Source organism: Nycticebus coucang, chromosome 7 (assembly GCF_027406575.1).
Source record: "Nycticebus coucang isolate mNycCou1 chromosome 7, mNycCou1.pri, whole genome shotgun sequence".
In the NCBI taxonomy this organism is placed as follows: Eukaryota; Metazoa; Chordata; class Mammalia; order Primates; family Lorisidae; genus Nycticebus; species Nycticebus coucang.
Genome location: NC_069786.1, coordinates 101,233,658 through 101,254,151, shown reverse-complemented (window position 1 = coordinate 101,254,151; position 20,494 = coordinate 101,233,658). Strand labels below are relative to the sequence as shown.

Here is a 20,494-nt window from a genome sequence, read left to right as displayed (position 1 = left end):
GTGTTCCACTGTTATTCCTCCCTGTTCCTGTTGTAGAGAAGCAGACTTACCTCCTCTTTGATCAGGGTGACTCTGCTTATGGTGACTCTGCTTCCTGCCTGCTGGTTCTTTCAAACAAAACTCCAAAATGTCCTAGTGGCAGCTATAATGTGTAGTTCAATGGGATCCTTGTTGTGTCTTCTAACAAGAATGTGCTCCATCAATCCACAAATAGATTAATAAATTGTGGTATATGTATACCATGGAATATTATGCAGCCTTAAAGAAAGATGGAAACTTTACCTCTTTCATGTTTACATGGGTGGAGCTGGAACATATTCTTATTAAAGTATCTCAAGAATGGAAGAAAAAGTATCCAATGTACTCAGCCCTACTATGAAACTAATTTATGGCTTTCATATGAAAGCTATAACCCAGTTATAACCTAAGAATATGGGGAAGACGGAGAAGGAGGGGAGGGAGGTGGGAGGATGGGCAGAGGGAGAGTGATTTGTGGGATTACATCTACGGTGCATCTTACAAGGTACATGTGAAACTTAGTACATGTAAAATATAAATGTCTTAACACAGTAACTAAGAAAATGCCAGGAAGGCTATGTTAACCAGTGTGATGAAAATATGTCAAATGGTCTATAAAAACAGTGTATGGTGCCCCATGATCGCATTAATGTACACAGCTATGATTTAATATTAAAAAAAATTAAAAATAAAAAAATAAATCTTCTACCATTCTGAAAAAGAAAAAAAAAAACCAACCTCTGCAGGTGCTGGGTTGGGTGATTCCCTTGAGATCAGCAGCTCTTTGCCAGCCTATTCAGACACAGTACCCTACATCCACCAAGTAGAGAGGAAAGACAAAAATACTATAAATCAAACCAAAACAAGCAAACAGAAAACTTTATGGGATAAAATTGGGGGGGAAACCAAATAATAGGGGTAGAAACACAAGCAAAAATGAAGTTTTAGTTGTTAAAGAAGGCAATAGTTGAAAATTATATATAAACTAGAAAAATGAAGAAAGAAAGAAAAAAGAAAAATCTAGAGGGAAAAGTTGGAATTTCTTTAAAAAGCAGTGTGTATGTATGTATATATATATATCTTGCTGAATATTGGTCTGGGCAACAGGAGATCTTCTGGGGTATGAGAAGTTAATCACAATGCTGTTACAGCTATACAAGATATAGACTGGAGACCTCTGCTGATTTCTCAAACCCTACAGTGTAGAGAGCTTAAATCTCCCCTTAGTCTGCTTAAAAGGCACTTTAAACTGTTAACCTTGGCTAAACAGAAGATTTCCCAGGAAAGCACTTGTCACTGGGATCACTTCTGAAGTGGCTGTCCACTTACCCATTGTGCCAAAACTGGTCTCACTCTATGCCCCTGAAGGCCAAGGCTGTAAGGCATCTTTAGCCTGCTCAGTCACTAGATTACTTGCCCAAGGTGTCCCACCCAATCCTGGCTCTGCGACCGTGAGGGAAGGGCTTCTGGGGCAGTTCTCCCACAGTGGCTGAACACTATTAGCTCTGTCCGGCTCATCGGTGCAGTCCGGGGCCCTAGACAATGCTTAAAGTCCTCTGCACTCTTGCCCAAGTTCTCCCAAGGTAGTTCAACTGAGTGCCAAGTCCACAAAAAACAAAACAGCTTTCCAAAAAACAAAATGATATTTTGGAATATCATTGCTGCTATACTTACAGCTGCCGGTGGGATTAGACCAAACAAACACATGCAAACACTTGCCAGTTCTCCACTGCTTTTTGTCCTCCTCATGGGGTCCAGAAGTCTCTTGCTGTCTCCCTCTGTCCCCAGAGGAATGTATTAGTTTCCGTTCCCACAAGCAGTGTAGAAGTGTTCCCTTTTCTCCACATCTACACCAACATCTCTGGTCTTGGGATTTTGTGATATGGGCTAAATCTTACTGGAGTTAGATGATATCTCAAAGTAGTTTTGATTTGCATTTCTCTGATGATTAAGGATGATGAGCATTTTTTTCTGTTGCTGGGCAGATCCCACCAGCCAGAGATGCCTGGAGTCTTCTCTCCCCAGTCTCACTGTGCCCAGTTGCAAGGAAGCTGTTACTCAGCCACCATCTTTGATCACCTCCGATTTCCCAAGTCTTTTTAAAATACGTACTTCATCTAATTTGTCAAACACTAAAATAGCTTGGAGCAATTTATCAAATGAAAAATTGTCACTCATTTACCCATCAATTTATTCATTCAGATATTCTGAGTATCTATCATATTCAAGATATGGTTTTACATGAACAATTTAATAAAGTATGACTTTTTTCCATTGTTTTATTTTGGAACAGATTGCCTGAATAGGAAACCTGGCTCTCCCACTAACTACCAATATGTACCTTGGGCAACATTCTTATTTTTTTGTTATTTATTATTAAATCATAGCTGTGTACATTATTGCAATCATGGGGAACCATATGCTGGTTTTATATACCATTTGACATATTTTCATCACACTGGTTAACATAGCCTTCCTGGCATTTTCTTAGTTATTGTGTTAAGACATTTATACTCTACATTTAGTAAGTTTCACATGTACCCTTGTAAGATGCATCATAGGTATGATCCCACCAATCACCCTCCACCCACCCATCCTCTCTCCCTTCCCTCTCTCCATTCCCCATATTCGTAGGTTATAACTGGCTTATAGCTTTCATATGAAAGCCATAAATTAGTTTCATAATAGGGTTGAGTACATTGGATACCTTTTCTTCCATTCTTGAGATACTTTAATAAGAATATGTTCCAGCTCCATCCATGTAAACATGAAAGAGGTAAAGTTTCCATCTTTCTTTAAGGCTGCATAATATTCCATGGTGTACATATACCACAATTTATTAATCCATTCTTGGATCAATGGGCACTTGGGCTTTTTCCATGACTTAGCAATTATGAATTGGGCTGCAATAAACATTCTAGTACAAATATCTTTGTTATAAGGTGATTTTTAGTTTTCTGGTTATATACCTAGTAGAGGAATTGTAGGATCCAATGGCAGGTCTATTTTAGATCTCTAAGTGTCCTCCAAACATCTTTCCAAAAGGAACGAATTAGTTTGAATTAGTTTGCATTCCCACCAGCAGTGTAGAAGTGTTCCCTTTTCTCCACATCCATGCCAACATCTCTGGTCTTGGGATTTTGTGATATGAGCTAATCTTACTGGAGTTAGATGATATCTCAAAGTAGTTTTGATTTGCATTTCTCTGATGATTAAGGATGATGAGCATTTTTTCCTATGTCTGTAGGCCGTGTGCCTGTCTTCTTCGGAGAAGTTTCTCTTCAAGTCCCTTGCCCACCCTGAGATGGGATCACTTGTTCTTTTTTTTCTTATATGTTGGTGTTCTCTGTGGATTCTGGTTATTAAACCTTTGTCAGAGACATAACCTACAAATATTTTCTCCCATTCTGCAGGCTGCCTGCTTGCTTTACTTACTGTGTTCTTGGCTGTGCAGAAGCTTTTTAGTTTGATCAGTTCCCAGTAGTGTATTTTTGAAGCTGCTTCAATTGCCCAGGGGGTCCTTCTCATAAAATACTCGCCCAGACCAATTTCTTCCAGGGTTTTCCCTGCACTCTCTTCTAGTATTTTTATAGTTTCATGTCTTAAGTTTAAATCTTTAATCCAGTGAGAGTCTATCTTAGTTAATGGTGAAAGGTGTGGGTCCAGTTTCAGTCTTCTACAGGTTGCCAGCCAGTTCACCCAGCACCATTTGTTAAATAGGGAATCTTTTCCCCACTGAATGTTTTTAATTGGATTGTCAAAGATCAAATAATGGTAAGTAGCTGGGTTCATCTCTTGGTTCTCTATTCTGTTCCATACATCTACCTCTCTGTTTTTGTGCCAGTACCATGCTGTTTTGATCACTATCAATGCTTATACGTTTAGTCTGAGGTCTGGTAGTGTGATGTATAGTATAGTATAGTATAGTGTAGTCTGAGGTTTATACTATAGTCTGAGGTCTGGTAGTGTGATTCCTCCTACTTTGCTTTTATTTCTGAGTAATGTCTTGGCTATTCGAGGTTTTTTCTGATTCCATACAAAATGAAGTATTATTTTTTCCAGATCTTTAAAGTATGACAGTGGAGCTTTAATAGGGATTGCATTAAAATTGTATATTGCTTTGGGTAGAATGGACATTGTAACAATGTTGATTTTTCCCAGCCATGAGCATGGTATGTTTTTCCATTTGTTAACATTTTCAGCTATTTCTTTCCTTAGAGTTCCATAGTTCTCTTTATAGAGATCTTTCACATCCTTTGTTAGATAAACTCCCAAATATTTCATCTTCTTTGGCACTACTGTGACTGGAATAGAGTCCTCGACTGTTTTTTCAGCTTGACTATTGTTGGTATATATAAAGGCTACCTATTTACGAATGTTGATTTTGTAACCGGGGATGCTGCTGTATTCCTTGATCACTTCTAAGAGTTTTGTAGTAGAATCCCTGGTGTTTTCCAGATATACAATCATATCATCTGTGAAGAGTGAAAGTTTGATCTCTTCTGACCCTATTTGGATACCCTTTATTGCCTTTTCTTCCCAAATTGCGATGGCTAAAACTTGGCTAAAACTTCCATTACAATGTTAAAGAGCAGTGGAGACAATGGGCAACCTTGCCTGGTTCCTGATCTGAGTGGAAATGATTTCAGTTTAACTCCATTCAATATGATATTGGCTGTGGGTTTGCTGTAGATAGCCTCTATCAGTTTAAGAAATGTCCCTTCTAGACCAATTTTCTTAAGTGTTCTGATCATGAAGGGATGCTGGGTAATATCAAAAGCTTTTTCTGCATAAACTCAGAAAATATATGGTCTTTGTTTTTTAATTTGTTTATGTGCTGAATTATATTTATAGATTTACATATATTGAACCAGCCTTGAGACCCTGGTATAAAATCAACTTGGTCATGATGTATAATTTGTTTGATGTGTTGCTGGATTCTGTTTGTTAGGGTCTTGTTGAATATTTTTGCATCTATATTCATTAGTGACATTGGTCCATAATTTTCTTTTCTTGTTGAGTCTTTTCCTGGTTTGGGGATCAGGGTGATGTTTGCTTCATAGAATGTGTTGCGTAGTCTTCCTTCTTTTTCTATATTTTGGAACAGGTTGAGCAATATAGGTACTAGTTCCGCTTTAAAGGTTTGGTAGAATTCTGATGTGAAGCCATCTGATCCTGGGCTTTTCTTTTTAGGGAGATTTTGCATGGTTGATGCTATTTCAGAGCTGGATATAGGCCTGTTCAACATCTCCACTTGATTCTGGCTAAATCTTGGAAGGTGACATGCTTCCAAATATTGGTCAATTTCCTTCAGATTTTCATATTTCTGAGAATAAAGTTTCTTGTAATATTCATTAATGATTTTTTGAATTTATGAGGAGTCTGTTGTTACTTCGTCTTTGTCGTTTCTGATTTATGAGATTAGAGATTTTACTCTCTTTTTCCTGGTTAGGTTAGCCAAAGGTTTATCTATTTTATTGACCTTTCAAAAAACCAACTTTTTGATTTATTGATCTGTTGTATAATTCTTTTGTTTTCAATTTCATTTAATTCTGCTCTAATTTTGGTTATTTCCTTTCTTTGACTTGGTTTGGGGTTGGAATGTTCTTCCTTTTCCAGTTGCTTGATATGTCCCATTAAGTTGTTAACTTCCTCTCTTTCCATTGTCTTGAGGAAGGCTTGCAGTGCTATAAATTTCCCTCTTAGGACTGCCCTTGCAGTATCCCAGAGGTTCTGATAATTCGTATCTTCATTGTCCTTTTGTTCCCAAAATTTGGCAATTTCCTTCTTAATCTCATCTCTGGCCCAGCTATCATTCAGCATAAGGTTATTTAACCTCCATGTTTTTGTATGAGTATGCAGATTCCTGTTGTTACTGAGTTCAACTTTTATCCATGGTGTTCCAAGAAGATGCAAGGAATAATTTCTATTCCTTTAAATTTACTGAGGTTAGACTTGTGACCTAAGATGTGATTGATTTTGGAGTATGGTCTATGGGCTGATGATAAGTATGTGTATTCAGTTTTGTTAGAATGAAATGTTCTGTAGATGTCTGCTAAATCCAAATGTTGGATGGTTAGGTTTAAATCTAAAATTTCTTTGCTCAGCTTCTTATTGGAGGATCTATCCAACACTGCCAAAGGTGTGTTGAAATCTCCAATTATTATGGAGCTGGAAGAAATCAAGTTGCTCATGTCTGTTAGATTTTCTCTTATAAATTGCATTCTGGTTGGGTACATAAATATTAATAATTGAAATCTCATCATATTGAGTATTACCCTTAACAAATATGAAGTGACCATTCTTATCCTTCCTTACTTTTGTTGGTTTAAAGCCTATTGTGTCTGCAAATAGAATTGCAACACCTGCTTTTTTCTGATTACCATTTGCCTGAAATATGGATGACCATCCTTTCACCCTGAGTCTATATTTATCTTTTAAGGTAAGATGTGATTCTTGTATGCAGCAAATATTTGGCCTGAGTTTTTGTATCCAGTCAGCCAACCTGTGCCTCTTTAGAGGAGAGTTTAAGCCATTCACATTAATGGAAAATATTGATAAGCCTGGTAAGATTTTTGGGTATGGAGTTTTTCAAAAGTTCAGTGGACATTTTTAATCTTTTCACCAGTGTGGAAGTTGGAGTTTGATCAAAAGCTTCTGAGTGAGTTTACTTTTGTGGTAGAGGATTAGCTGGTCATTATGGAGGATAGGTCTGAGAATATCCTGAAGAGTTGGTTTAGTTATGGCAACTTTCTTCAACATGTGAATGTGATTAAAGTATTTAATTTCTCCATCATAAATGAAACTCAGTTTAGCTGGATACAGGATCCGGGCTTGAAAGTTATTTTGTTTTAAGAGATTAAAAGTTGATGACCACCCTCTTCTGGCTTGAAAGGTTTCAGCAGAGAGATCTGCAATCACTCTAATATTCTTCCCTTTGTAGGTTATGGTTTTCTTACATCTGGTCACTTTCAGAATTTTGTCCTTCATATTAACTTTAGTGAAGTTAATTATGATGTGCCTGGGGGATGTCTTATTTGGATTGAGTCATGCTGGAGTACTGAAACTGTCTGCTATCTGAATTTCAGAATCTCTTGGCATGTCTGGAAAATTCTCTTTCAAAATTTCATGGAGAAGAGCCTCTGTGCCTTGAGAAGCCACTTCATCACTTTCAGGGATTCCTATGAGGCGGATATTAGCCTTCTTCGAATTATCCCAGAGCTCTCTGAGAGAATGATCCATTTTTGCTCTCCATTCCTCTTCCTCTTTGAGAGTTTGGGAGCATTCAAAAGCTTTGTCTTCAATGCAGAAATCTTTTCTTTTGCTTGCTCCACTTTGTTACTGAGGGATTCTACTATTTTTTCAGATCTTTGAATGCTGCAAATTCTTGCTTCAATGTGTCAAAATCTTTGGTGATTTTTGTCTTTAAATTCATTGAATTCTTAAGACAACTTTTTAATTGCTTCTCGAATTTCTAATTCCAACTTTTCCTCCATTCTATTAATCTTGTTTGCAATCCAAATTTTTAATTCGATTTCTGACATCTCAGCCATCTGTTTATGAATTGGATCTTCAGTTATGTCTGCCATATCTTTCTTTGGGGGGGTTGATCTACTCTGGTTTTTCATGTTACCAGAGTTTTTCTGCTGATTCGGCCTCATAATTGTTTTACTAGATTATAGTAAACTATAGATAAAGATAAACTTGAGTCAAGATAAATTTGACTAGATAAAGAAAAGTTGGGTTCAGTGTTCCAGGAGTAGTGATTAACCAGCCCTTTGCCCAAAAGGTGGGACTGGTGTCTGTACCTTTTCCCCTTGAGCTTTGTCAAGGACCTGTATAGTGCTATGGCCTGAGAAATTGGGGACCTTCTTGGTGTGGTGGGGCTAAGTGACTCTGTCTTGTTTTCAGCTGGTCTCTGTCTGACCCTAGTAAATTAGTTACTCTGGGTTGAAGTTTCAGCTGTGGAGAAATGCCAGCAATTAAGTCACTCCACCCCGCCACAGGCAACAATTGGAAAAGGAAAATCAAACCTTCCTACAACCACATACCCAGGGTACCACTTGGATAGTCCTTGGGTGATTGGCCCAGTTCAAGAGGTCCAAATCAATTGTCTCAGTCAGCACCTGTCTCAAGTGGGAGAGTTTAAAAGGTCTCTGGCAACTAGATCACAGGGCTCTGCTAACAACTCAACTCAAATATGAGTTGCTCCGGTGCTCCGTGAGGTCAGGAGGACCTACCCAGAAAATAGATTAGTCTGGGAAGGCTGATGCCTCCTTCCCCACCTTGCACCTCTGTCACACCCATTCAGTGATAACCCAACAGGGCTGTGACCTAGTTGCCTCCAATGAGCAGATACTCCAGGGGTTTGCACCTGCCTGAATCACACAGAGATCTATGTCTCCTCAGCCAGGCCACTTCTCTCTGTCACTATGCAGAAGGGGGAGGTGAGGCCTGACAAACTCAGGTGCTTAATGGAGGCTGAGGCTGTTCACTCAGTTCCAGCCCTGCCCCTGATTGATGTTACTGACAGAACAGAACAACTTTGCAGAATTTTTTCTGTCCCAGCTATCTTCCCCTGCAGAAGAGAGGCTGTTAGAGTTCACAGAACCTGCACCTCAGGCCCTGTCTGTGCTGCTGCCTGGTCTCACCTATAGTTTGTATTTGCAGCATGGTTAGCTGTCAGTTCCAGCCACCTGCCCTCCTTTGTCTCGGCTAATGATCCCTTGGGGGCTGGTACATCCCAGGCCCAGGAAAGCAGTCCTCTGGTTCAGCTCCACCCTGGGAATCTGCCAGCTCTGGGCGTGCGTTTTCTAGTCCCTACGCTCCACACAAGCTGGTACCACATCAGGCAAACCCCTTGCTCACAGGGCCAGCATTTCCGCTAGTGGCTGCCACCAGAGAAGATGCCCAGCCTCCTCTGGTTGCCCAGAGAGACCAGGGGTGTGACTCCGAGATATCCAGGGGTGAGCCCTATTGTTGCCAAAAATAGATGCTGCTCTGTGCATCGGGGCACCGCCACTCCTGTAGTGGTTCCCTCTCAGCCAGTTGTCCTCTCCTCACTGCCATGCACTGAATCAGCACTGACCAGCAGCAATCCATGACCTGTCCACTAGAGAAAATACCTCTCAAGAAAATACCAAAGAATCTGGACTCCTGGGGGACAGGCTTCCAGACCTCAGAGTGAGAGTGGAAGGGAGTGCTGGGAGCTCAGAATTGCAGGTAGAGAATACATACATTTTATATCATTTTATGCCTGGCAGGAGAGCACCATGACACCCTAGTGGGGGAATTAGGTCCTTTTTTTAGAGGGTCTCTCCCGTGAGATATAATGAAAGGACTTTTGGGTTCTGTTCACTTGATTGTATGGAGCACTCCGAGCCATTCTCGTGGGGGAGGGGACTCCCATCTGCTTGGCAATGGATTTTGTACCTTTTGTTTATATCCTTGGGGTTGCAGCTCACCTCAGCAGGGTTGATATGCATTCTTCAACCTTCTCTCTTGGCACAGCTCTAATCCACCAGGTTACTTGCTAAATTTCTGTCCTTTAACTCTCCTTCTGGATGGGAGCTTCTGTGGAAAGCTGGCTTCAGTCAGCCATCTTGCCTCCACCCCTGACAACATTGTCAAAGTCTTCCTCACCTCAGTTTCCTGGAAGTCAGCATTATCTGGAACACTTGTTTAAATTCAAATTCCTGGGCCTCCTGCTGTCCTTCTTGGGGAGGAGATGGGGGAAGGCACACACCCCAAATTCTGAGTCAGCAAGGCTGGCAAAGTATGACTTATTTTCATCCAAAAGTTTGTTATTTGGAAAATGCCCAACCTTTAAAAATAATGTAACTATTTGTCATGCTACAATGTCAAAGTGCACTTCAACTTAAATCTACCCCCCAAATCCACAAATCTTAACAAATTTTCCAGATTTCTAGCCTAAACTTATGAGTAGAAGTCATTGTTTTTGTAAAAGAAAGTGATGCAAATAATTTTGGTAAATTAATGAATGTAATAGTTAAATCCTGATTGACAAATATCAAACAAAACGTTTATATCTGTAAGACTTATAAATGTGACAATGGGGGACAACCCAAAAACAATGGTAGTTAGACAATTCAAGAAGAGTTATAATATGGAGTGTGAAAACTATAATAGGAATGAGCCCTGAGATTATTTAGTCTAGTGCCCCCATATACTAATAAATGGAAAATAAGAGTAGACTCAGCATTAACTGAAAGTTTTCAGGGACATCCCAAGTACTAATCCCAAACTCAGTATTCTCCAGGTCACAAAAACATATTTGTTTTTCCTCTTAGATCTGAACCAGGAAGTTTCTTTTCACATTAATCCTCAAAGACAGCCCCACCAGATAATATGTCAAGAAACAAACTAAATTAAAATGTGCAGAGACAAGGGAAAGGAAAGACTAAAGAAGGAACCTAGGAGAGAAAATTTTATAGTATTATAAACCATTCCAATTTTTTGTTTGTTTGTTTTATTTTGTTTAAATAGTTGTTCATCTTAATTCCTGTTTTGAAAATGGGGATATATCTTATTCTATAAAGCTCACTAACCAAGTGGCAGAAAAGCAATGTGTTTTCTCAGGGCCATAATAGCCCATTATGAGGACAAGGGAGAAGGTGCCTCTCCTTTATTAAGCTGGTGTGGAGTTTAATAAGGGGACTCTGACTGAATTTCAGGCCTCTTTTTCTCCTTCACTAGGGGCCCTTGTACAGGGCACACAATGAACCAATGTGCGCAATACTCTTACACATTGGAGAAGAAAAATCTTGGAGTTCCAGAGGCTATTCGCCCAGACTCAGAATTTGAATGTCACATACAAAGTCAAGAGAAATCCATTCCGCTAGAAGTTTTCTTTTATTACTGACATCCTAGAGTGTTGGCATAATAATCTTAATCATCTGACCTTTTAGAGGCAATTTCCTGATCTTGGCTAGACAGGCCAGGCTAAATGAAACATTTGGCCCTATTTTCAAATGGCCCAGATGGTGTGAATGGGGGTGTGGCTCAGGGATCCCCCACACACTGGGCTGCTTCCAGGAACACTTTGTACCTTGGGTGTAAACAGCAGCTATAGACAAGAGTGAGGAATGGGGAGGAAAGATGGTAAAGCTCAAGTCAGTGCCTTTCTGATCTGGGTTAAACTAATTTCACCTGTTACCTATGAAATACTGAGCCTTACAGACTACTCTTGGTCACCTATAAAATGGCAGCCAAGTTCAAATTGAAAAAAACAAGATGGATAGTAAATAGGAGGCCAGTTCTGAGACAGCTGCTTCTGACTTCTTCTCCACCCATGCAGGTTGGATTGGGTGTGCTACGTGGGTAAGAATTAATAGGGAAAGTTGATCCTGTTCCCCTGCCTTCTGTAAATAGAAATTTGTTTCCTTGGAGATCATAAGGTGTGGATGTCTAGAAAAGAAGAGACAGAGCAAAGAGGATTTGAAGAAAAATTCCCAAGATCTTTAGGTGTTTAACAATAATATACAGAAGATTCTGTCATCCTGAAAAACCTCCTCATTCCCTTCACTTGTAACTTCCCATTTCTTCCACATCAAATGGCTTTTCCTTAGATGAAGCTTCTTCCATCTTCTTAATTGAATCATGCCCTTCTTTCAAAACAGATACTTGACACTAATCACTTCCAACAAGCCTTTACACACACCCAAACTGATTCCTTCCAGCCTTAAAAATATAGATGTTGGCTGGAACTCAAATACAAGCTAATAGCTAAAATCAAGGCTTAGATCTATAACAAGTATCTACAAACTGCAATCTGCAGGCCAATGCAGGCCACTACCTACCTGCCTTTATACAGTCCATGAGCTAAAAATGGATTTTACATGAGTAAATTGTTAGGGGAAAAATAGTAATAGAATAGTAACATTGCATGACATGAAAACTACGTGAAATTTAAATATCACTATCTCTAGTTATAGGTTTGCTGGAAGGCAGACATGCCCATTTGTTTCTATCCTGTCTGTGGTGCTATCTTACCACTTGACAAAAATCAGGTAGTGATTTAGTAAGCAGTAATTTAGTAAACCTAAAAGACTTACTATCTTGCCCTTTCAGAAAAAAAAAATTCCAATTCCCTTTAAGACATTAAAAGAGAGATGACTGAAGCAAGAAAATCACTTAAGCCCAGGAGTTTGAGGTTGCTGTGAGCTATGATGCCATGGCACTCTCCCGAGGGTGACAAATGAAACTCTGTCTCAAAAATAAATAAATAAGGGCGGCGCCTGTGGCTCAAGGAGTAGGGCGCCGGTCTCATATGCCAGAGGTTGCGGGTTCAAACCCAGCCCCGGCCAAAAAACAAAACAAAAACAAATATAAATAAATAAATGAGAATATCTCAAAGAAATAAGTTGCAGGCAAACCAATAAGACCGAGGCTATCAATTAACCACATTAAAGCCTAAGGCCCACAGACAAGACCAGATGATTGCCCTGAGGAGCAGGGTATGGTGAGCAGAAAAAAATCAGTGGAGGGATATACAAAGTATACACTCTACACTAAGTGCTGGCATAGAGGTAATAAGGACTATGGTGCTCACTGCCACATCCCCAAACCTAGCTGATGTCTTAGAGCTGGGTAGGTGCACCAAGTAAGTAAAGAGGAAGAGAGGAAGGAGAAACAAAGCAAGTGAAACAAGAGTTGCACAGGGTGGGAAGTTAAAAAAGGGTCCCAAAAACCAGCTCGAATTTGTCTACCCTGGGTAATGTCATGAGTTCCCAAAAGTTAGCAAAAATCCCAACTTTGGAAGCTAAGTGTGTGCCCAAGAGACTGAAGAAATAACTAAAAAGCTGTGATAACTGCCCTGATGGTCATTCAAGCTCACTTTTCCATCCCCTTCCCCAGTTACTAGACATGGAGATTAGCAAGGCAAAGGAAAGCAAATATAAAGCTCATGAAATAAACAGCACCCCTTGTCACTGTTGATCTTTGATTAACTGGCTCTTCTTTCCAAAACAGGGCCTCTCTCTCTCTTTCTCCTTGCAGGTGACACCCACACATATCCTTCATTGTTGGCACAGATGCTTACTCAGATAACAACTGGAGTTCATGCTGCACATTTTCAGCTTCATGTGTCATCATCACCATGCAAAACCACAACTATAGGAAAACAAAGCTGTTTGCTGCTCTTCTGTCTCAACTGACATTTCCACCAAGCTCACAATTTGTTCTTTGGAGTCGAAGCAGTGTTTAAAACTGTCACTAAGATTGCTCTGCCTGATGAAGTGTAAGTAAAATCCAGTCCACTCCTACTCTGAAATCAATTCACCCTTCTTCGCTTTTTTTTCATTGTTGGGGATTCATTGAGGGTACTGATTGCATTTGTTAGGTAAAGTCCCTCTTGAAATCATGTCTTGCCCCCCAACTCATTGAATTCCCAGCACTGAAGAACCCTTTCACCGAGTTTAAACAGGCAAATAGGGTAGGGGAATTGGGAAAAATGCATTCTGGCCCTTAGAGTTGCACCAAGAATGAGGTCAGCTTGGAAAAGCTGGGGTATTCTTCTGTCACCAAAGTTTCATCCCAATCATTTTTCATAGATAATGTCCACTCCCTGAAAGGAACAAAAGACATGCTGAGAAAATAATGCCACCTTCTGTTCTGGACAGTAACCTGGTCTTCTAAATACTGGGAGCCTGTGAATCTTCAAATGGAAAGCACACTGCTCTGCTTGGATGCCACATCTGAGAAAACTGAGTGATCCAGACACCCAGGTGCGTTCCTGAAGAACCCAACCACTGCTGAAAAGTCAAGAGTTAGGCCTCAGTTTAGGAAACACAAATAGATGTTAGGAGAAGCAAAAGTTACCAAGCAAGGTTTTGGTCTGGTTCTCAGACCACTCCATTTGCTGCAGTTCAGTGTGGTAGTCAGGCCCATTACAGTGGATCCAGAAGTTTCTTTAATTTTTCTTACCCATCCATCCACTATCTCTATTCCAAACAAGATGAGAGAGGAGAAAGGGTGCTGCTTTAAAAGGAATCAATCTTTTTCATCAGATTGTTGGGAAAAAAATGAATTCATAGCTGTTCACAATTACAATATTCACATAGTTGTATAGCTGGAACATGGTGGGAGGTCTATTAAGTCTTGAAATTTGCATTTTAATTTGTTTTGAATTTGACTTTCAAGGTACTAGATCTTTTTTTTTTGGCCAGGGCAGGGTTTGAACCTGCCACCTCCAGTATATGGGGCTGGCCCCTTACTCCTTTGAGCCACAGGCACTGCCCCTTTTTTTTTTAGATCATTTTTTAATAATTAGGATACACTACTTTTATTAGTACAGTAAAGGAGGGCTTATTGAGAGATTCACGTAGTATTGACTGTTTTTTTGGGTTTTTTTTTTAACCAATCTTGTTTCTTTCCAATTGATTCGATTTGTCCTATCAGATCATCCATGAGCAACTAGCTAAGTTCGGTCTCTACTGGACTAATAAGAAACATGTAAGCTCATATTTTTCAAGTTTTAGTTACCCTTATTAAGTTTAAAAAGCTCCATTTCAACAAAGAAAAGAGTCAGTTTAGAGATCACAACTATTCGACTCCAGGTTACCCTCAAAGTAAAATAGACAGCGAAGGAAACAGAAGCTGTTACACACACGAATCATCAGACCAGCTCTTGTGCCTGTTGTTCAAGGGCCTTCCCCTACCTGAGAGATGATAGCTCTGTGTGTGTGTGTTTAATGTAAATATGATTCAAATTTTCAACTTATTCCAAATGCCACCAATTTGTTTATTGTTGCTATTTTATTTTCAAACTGTTTCAAGCTATCAGTGTTCAGCTATGAAATGAGCATGACAGGTGAAGAAGCTGAAACTTTCAGTCCCCAGCATTCCTGTTTTTTATTTTTATTTATTTATTTATTTTAGTTCTCTTTGATTCAGAGCCAGATAAGGCACTTATAGAATTTACTGGGGTAAAATCACCCCCCAGGAAAGAGAAGCAGGTCAACTACAAAAGCAAAATTTCCAGAAATCTTAGGCAAACAATATGTTTAAAACCTCACTAGTCAGCACTCCATTAAAAGGGAATTTGAAGACTTCAGTGGAAAATCAGTCTACTCCTGACTGTCCTTTTTAACGTGACTTTTTAGGATGATTCTTTCTAATAGTATTGGTTTTCCTCACTGCACAAAGATTGCTAAAATATAAATGAACTTAAATCTTTTAGATTTTCTTTCACCAGATTTGGCCATGTATATATCTTTTTCTGATAAAATGCATTTTTGAACTTGTTAACAGGAAAGTAGAAAATAAATCTGACATACCTCCTCTGAACGTTTGATTAGAACATTTAGACTGACCATTAATTCATAAGGCCATATAAAGGTCATTCACTCAATCAATAAATATCCATTGTATGCCAGGCACTGTTCTAGTCACTGGGGATACAATAATAAACAAAACAGATGAAGTCCTTTCCCTCATGGAGCTTACATTCTAGTTTGGGAAACAAGTAACAATAAACAAATAAGTAAAATGTCTATTATAAGAGATGGTAAAATGCTATGGAGAAAAACAAGTAAGAGAAGCGGACAGGGTATGGGGGAATTTAACAAGGGGACAAGGGGTCACTTGAGCAGGGACCTGAAGGAGACAAGGCAGCAATGCAGGTAAATATCTAGGGAAGAACATTCCCGACAGAAGAAACAGTAAGTGTAAAGGCCCTGAAATGGGAACATGCCTGTGGTGTTGGAGGAAGACTGTGTCAGAAAACATGTATATCCCCATAATAGAGAGAGAGTGCCTGAAACTCAAATGATCTTGCAGATCACAGAGACTCATTCGCTGTGGGTCTTGAGAGAGTCCATGCCACTATCTTAGACCTGGGTCTAGGGCAGTGATCCTTAATCTGGGTCCATCACTGACACCATCTTCAATCTCCAGTATATAGGAATTTAACACTTTAGGGTCAGTCCCCAGGTCTGGTATAGTTGGCATCTAGCAGTGCAAAAGGCTGTGAAGGATGAAAAGTCCATTCGACTGCAAATATCTCTGTTGTTTTGTTTTTTTTTTGTAGAGACAGAGTTTCACTTTATGGCCCTCGGTAGAGTGCCATGGCCTCACACAGCTCACAGCAACCTCTAACTCTTGGGCTTACGCGATTCTCCTGCCTCAGCCTCCCGAGTAGCTGGGACTACAGGCGCCCGCCACAACGCCCGGCTATTTTTTTGTTGCAGTTTGGCCGGGGCTGGGTTTGAACCCGCCACCCTCGGCATATGGGGCAGGCGCCCTGCTCACTGAGCCACAGGCGCTGCCCGCAAATATCTCTGTTTAAACAGCCATGAGGACTGGTAGTTCAGTTAGTTACCCTGAGAACTGATGGAGTCAAGGCTGAAACTTCAGAGTATTCACACCACACATAATGCACAGGTAAGCCCAGCCCAACACCTCAGAGAGGTGAACCATTGTCCTACTGAGAAACTGTGACTAAAGCTAGCAAACAAACCAGAAATGTACCTTGCTTGAAGTGAAATTAGTATTTGAAAGTCTAGCTCAAAAAAAAAAAAAAAGGCTAAACTGGACACGTATAAAAAGATTTATCTCACACCTCTTTTAAATAGCAAGTTTGCTGAGTGAAGCTTATCTACTCTGAAAGCATATCATTCTTAATACTAAAAGATAATATTAAAGTACAAACTTAAAACAGGCATATGGTAGTTTAGTAATTTTATCACTAAATACACAGAACATAATTTACACTTGGTCTCTTTAAATTGGCATGCTTAACCCAAAATAGTAAGCTCACAATAAAAAATTACAGGAATATCATTAATTATAAGGCTCTTACAGTAATAGCAGCAAATGAGATTGTTTGCTTCATAATTACCATATCTGAAACTATAAAAGCTCTACTCCAACCTCTGTTGTTAAGCCATTTCTTGGTTCACACTAATAGTGAAAACGTCCTTCCCTATATAACATCTCTACTTTGGTTCTGTTCAGAGTGAGTAAGAAAAATCTCAGGTATGATTCATCTTTAGTAAACCTACTTTTCCAGTTAGAAAATAAAACCATTTACTACCTTAGATCAAATCTTTCCATTTAAAAAAAAAAATTTTTATTTGCTGCTGCCCTCTCTAAAATTTCTCTAGGTCTGTCATTTTCAATTATAATCTGATATCTTGAATTGAAGAAGTTTGTGTATCAAAAGGCCAACAAGTGGCAGAAATGCCAGTGTAAACTCAATAGTCCTTCATTACCCAAGTACTGCTGGGTTTGATCTTCTTTGGATTAATGAAATCATTGGAATGGAAGCCCATTTAAAAATCAACCAGAGTATAAAATTTTCTGTCTGGAATAATGAGATTCCTACCCCTCTCCTCCACTCTCCCCTACCCCATAAAAAGAAAAGACAAAAACAGTTAAAAGACCTTTTTATATACATAAAAATAGGGAAGGAAAAATGCTCTATACTTCATTACAAGATAAAATATTCCAATAAACAGGAACATGGTGAGAATTGAGAGGTTCTCACATATCATAGCACCTCTTCCCTGTGTAGTGGGTTTAAATTTGTGTTACAATATTCCCTCCCTTCTTCAGTCATTACCCAGTTTGATTTTTATACATAATTTATCTACATGGCAATAATAATAATAGCTAACATTATATGTCAGGCATGGTATTAAATGCCAGGGACAAGCAAAGACAAAGACTTGAGTCATGCCCTCATGGAGATTTTAGAATAGGAACAGACATTTGTGATCATTTTCTCCAATTTATTGTTGAAGAATCATAGTCTCAGATGCATGGTGACACTTGCCTAAGGCCATTCAGCTAATGGGACTTGACCCAAGTCTATTTGCCTCTCAAACCTGGTCTCCTCCAACACCTGAATTAACTGAAGCCATTCTTTAAGGTCTCCAGGCGTATTCCAGTTGATCCAAACTGGAGGCAGAAAAACATCCATGGTCATTCCAGGGTGAGGCCTTGCAGAGTCTCTTGAGAATTTTAATGCTGTCTCAAAAGACTCCCTCCAAAATACTTTCCCATGTCAATGGATCTTTAGGGCACAGGGGCAGCTGAGCCCAGAGTTTTGGAGCCCTGATCCCCTCAGCATTTCAAGTTCATGTAAAGGAGCCCCAGGGCTTCTTCTGCCTGAACCTTTTGGAAAGCTTCCACCTGATGCCTCTACCTCCTTAGCACATGGCAAGAATTTTGTTCTTCCTTTCTGTTCTCCCTCCTTCAGAAGATGCTTCTTGGGACTTATCCCTCATACCCTCATGAATGTTACTGTCTCCTTTTCACAGTCTCCTCAATTCCCCCTGGCTGCTCTTTCAGCAACCCACTTCAGATCTACATACACACGGTAACAAGACCAACTTGTTCAAACCTGAAATGTATGGAACACAAAAGCCATTGTGTGGTTTTGTTTTGTTTTGTTTTTTTTTAACATGTTAAAGAAATGCTTTATTAATACAAACACACACTAGCTATAAAGCACTAAGAAATTTAAGTATCTACGTTATAACAAACAGGTGGCAACTCAACCTCCAGGGTTGACAGAATGCTTGAAGGAGACTAACAGACCAGCTTCCCATGGTGGAGAGGGCATCTTCACAGGTGAAGGGGGGTCCATCTGTAACAGCTTTTCATGTTTTCTGTCCTCATCAAGGATCATGAGAGGCACTCAATTCAAGGGGAGGTCTGCAATCTGGTGCTCTTGAGGCAGGTCAATACTCTCAAAATCTAGAAGATGGAAGGGAAAGAATTTTTCTACTTCTAGATAGGTGTCATCTGAGGCAGGAACAGAGCTTTTTGCACCAGTAGTCTTCTCAGTCACCTTTTTGCAGTGAAGTTTGGCTCTTTTTGTTTTAGGGGTCTCTTAGTCTTTACTGACTTTGTAGTTTTGTTGACAGTTCCCAAAGCCTTTCTGGCAGATTTAGGTAAAGCTGGTGGAGTATCAAACGTTTTGCCAACATGTGGTGTTGAAACCTGAGATCTGCTATCTAAACCTTAGACTCAAGGTCTAGACTTCAACTTCAGCCCATCTTTAGAAGCCACAAAAGTGGCTGGTTCTCTGTTTTCCTTATCGACAAAGATCAGAGTAGCCATTCTGGATTATTCTAAGGCCGCAGCCCCACTGCATGGTTTGTCTAGAATGAGCTGCTGCTGAACAAATAATCCTTCGTAGTATTCAAATAATTTTGACTTCACATGACCTTATTTTCTGACACATTCTTCCTTTTGGGAGAACTATTTTATTCTTTTGAAGTCATACTGTGAATACTAACACTGAATTCCCATCTCAAGGAGTGAGAAAAGCAAATTGATTTGCCTAGCATTGTTTTGAGGGGATCCCATTGCTCCAAATAACTAAGTAAGGTCAAAATTCTTCAAAGAGAATGTCTACATCTTTCTAAACTAAAAGGAAAACAACATTAAATATGAATTAAATGGCTCATTTCATGAATAGGAGACAGTGTTTTAATGGTTTTAAAATAGTCAAGTCTCCCTCCCCCTCTCCCTACACTAAGTTGTTCCCTCCTTAAACACTCATTTAACCAAAAGGAATGATTCTAGCCTTTCTCCTCCATTTAAAATATCCATTAGTGGATGTTTGACTGAGATGTGCAGATGAGTGGAAAACGAAACAAGCTCTGCCAGCAACTTGGAAGCAGATTTCAAGGCTAACAGAGTCCACTCACTTTGTATTTTCTACCCACTTCTCAGTCAAGTCAATAAATACATGGTAAGTTTGAATTGGGGTCATGGCACTACAAGACTTGGCCTACCACAGTAATTTCTTTAACTTCATTTCAGAGCTTCAAAAGAATCTTGACATTTGATAGTCGTTCAAGAGAACTTGGCATTGGTGGCCTAACAGGGGCCCGAGGTGGCTGGCTGACAATGAGGTGGTCCTTTCCTATCCAGAGCAGTGGTGTTGAGCAGATGGGGAGTGCCAGCCGGCTGGCTTCTGGATAGGCGTCTGTGTCAGGAGCGGTAGGCCGCAAAGTCACGTGCAGGGGCGTAGGGCTGGTAGTGTTTGCGGGTGGGGCCGGGCCGCCGTGGGGTCATATTCATGTAGTCACTCTGCAAGAGCCTGCTCCTCTTATTCTTCATCTGCAGCAGAGACAAGTGTCAAGGTGGAAGGACATGGAAGGAGTTCTAACTGTACAGAACATTGACTGTCACATGACACTAAACAGCAGCATTCCTTGAGCACCTCAGACTTGGGTAATAACTAGTCAAACTTAACCACTAATTCTTGTAAATGAACTTGAAAAATCTCAATTAAAGAAAATATTTTAGAGAAATCCATCCACGTTGTTCTCAATGCTGCTATTTAACCTGAATTCCAAAATCATATCAATTAACATATCTACTGTTGATATTTAAATATACTTGAAAGCCCTCACCCCTTTGAGAAGATTAAGCCTATCCCCATCAAAATCTTCTTACATTAGTGTTTGCTTAAAAAGCCATTTTTCCATAGTTAACCATA

General features: G+C 39.8%; 1 protein-coding gene and 1 pseudogene across 3 annotated transcripts in view; both read right to left on the bottom strand.

The window, feature by feature from the left end:
* CD28 (CD28 molecule) overlaps positions 1-20,494 on the bottom strand; it is an 85,163-nt gene that overhangs the window by 36,013 nt on the left and 28,656 nt on the right. The window contains exon 4 of one of the 3 annotated variants that reach the window (XM_053598091.1): positions 18,535-20,112. The exons of 1 other annotated variant lie outside the window; for it this stretch is intronic. In XM_053598091.1, the coding sequence (XP_053454066.1) occupies positions 19,984-20,112 (129 nt within the window). In that variant the 3' untranslated portion in view covers positions 18,535-19,983. Of the gene's footprint in view, positions 1-18,534; positions 20,113-20,494 lie in introns of those variants that run through there. One more of the 3 variants, XM_053598090.1, reaches the window with a different exon arrangement.
* On the bottom strand, positions 18,536-19,104 carry LOC128590695 (securin-like; annotated as a pseudogene).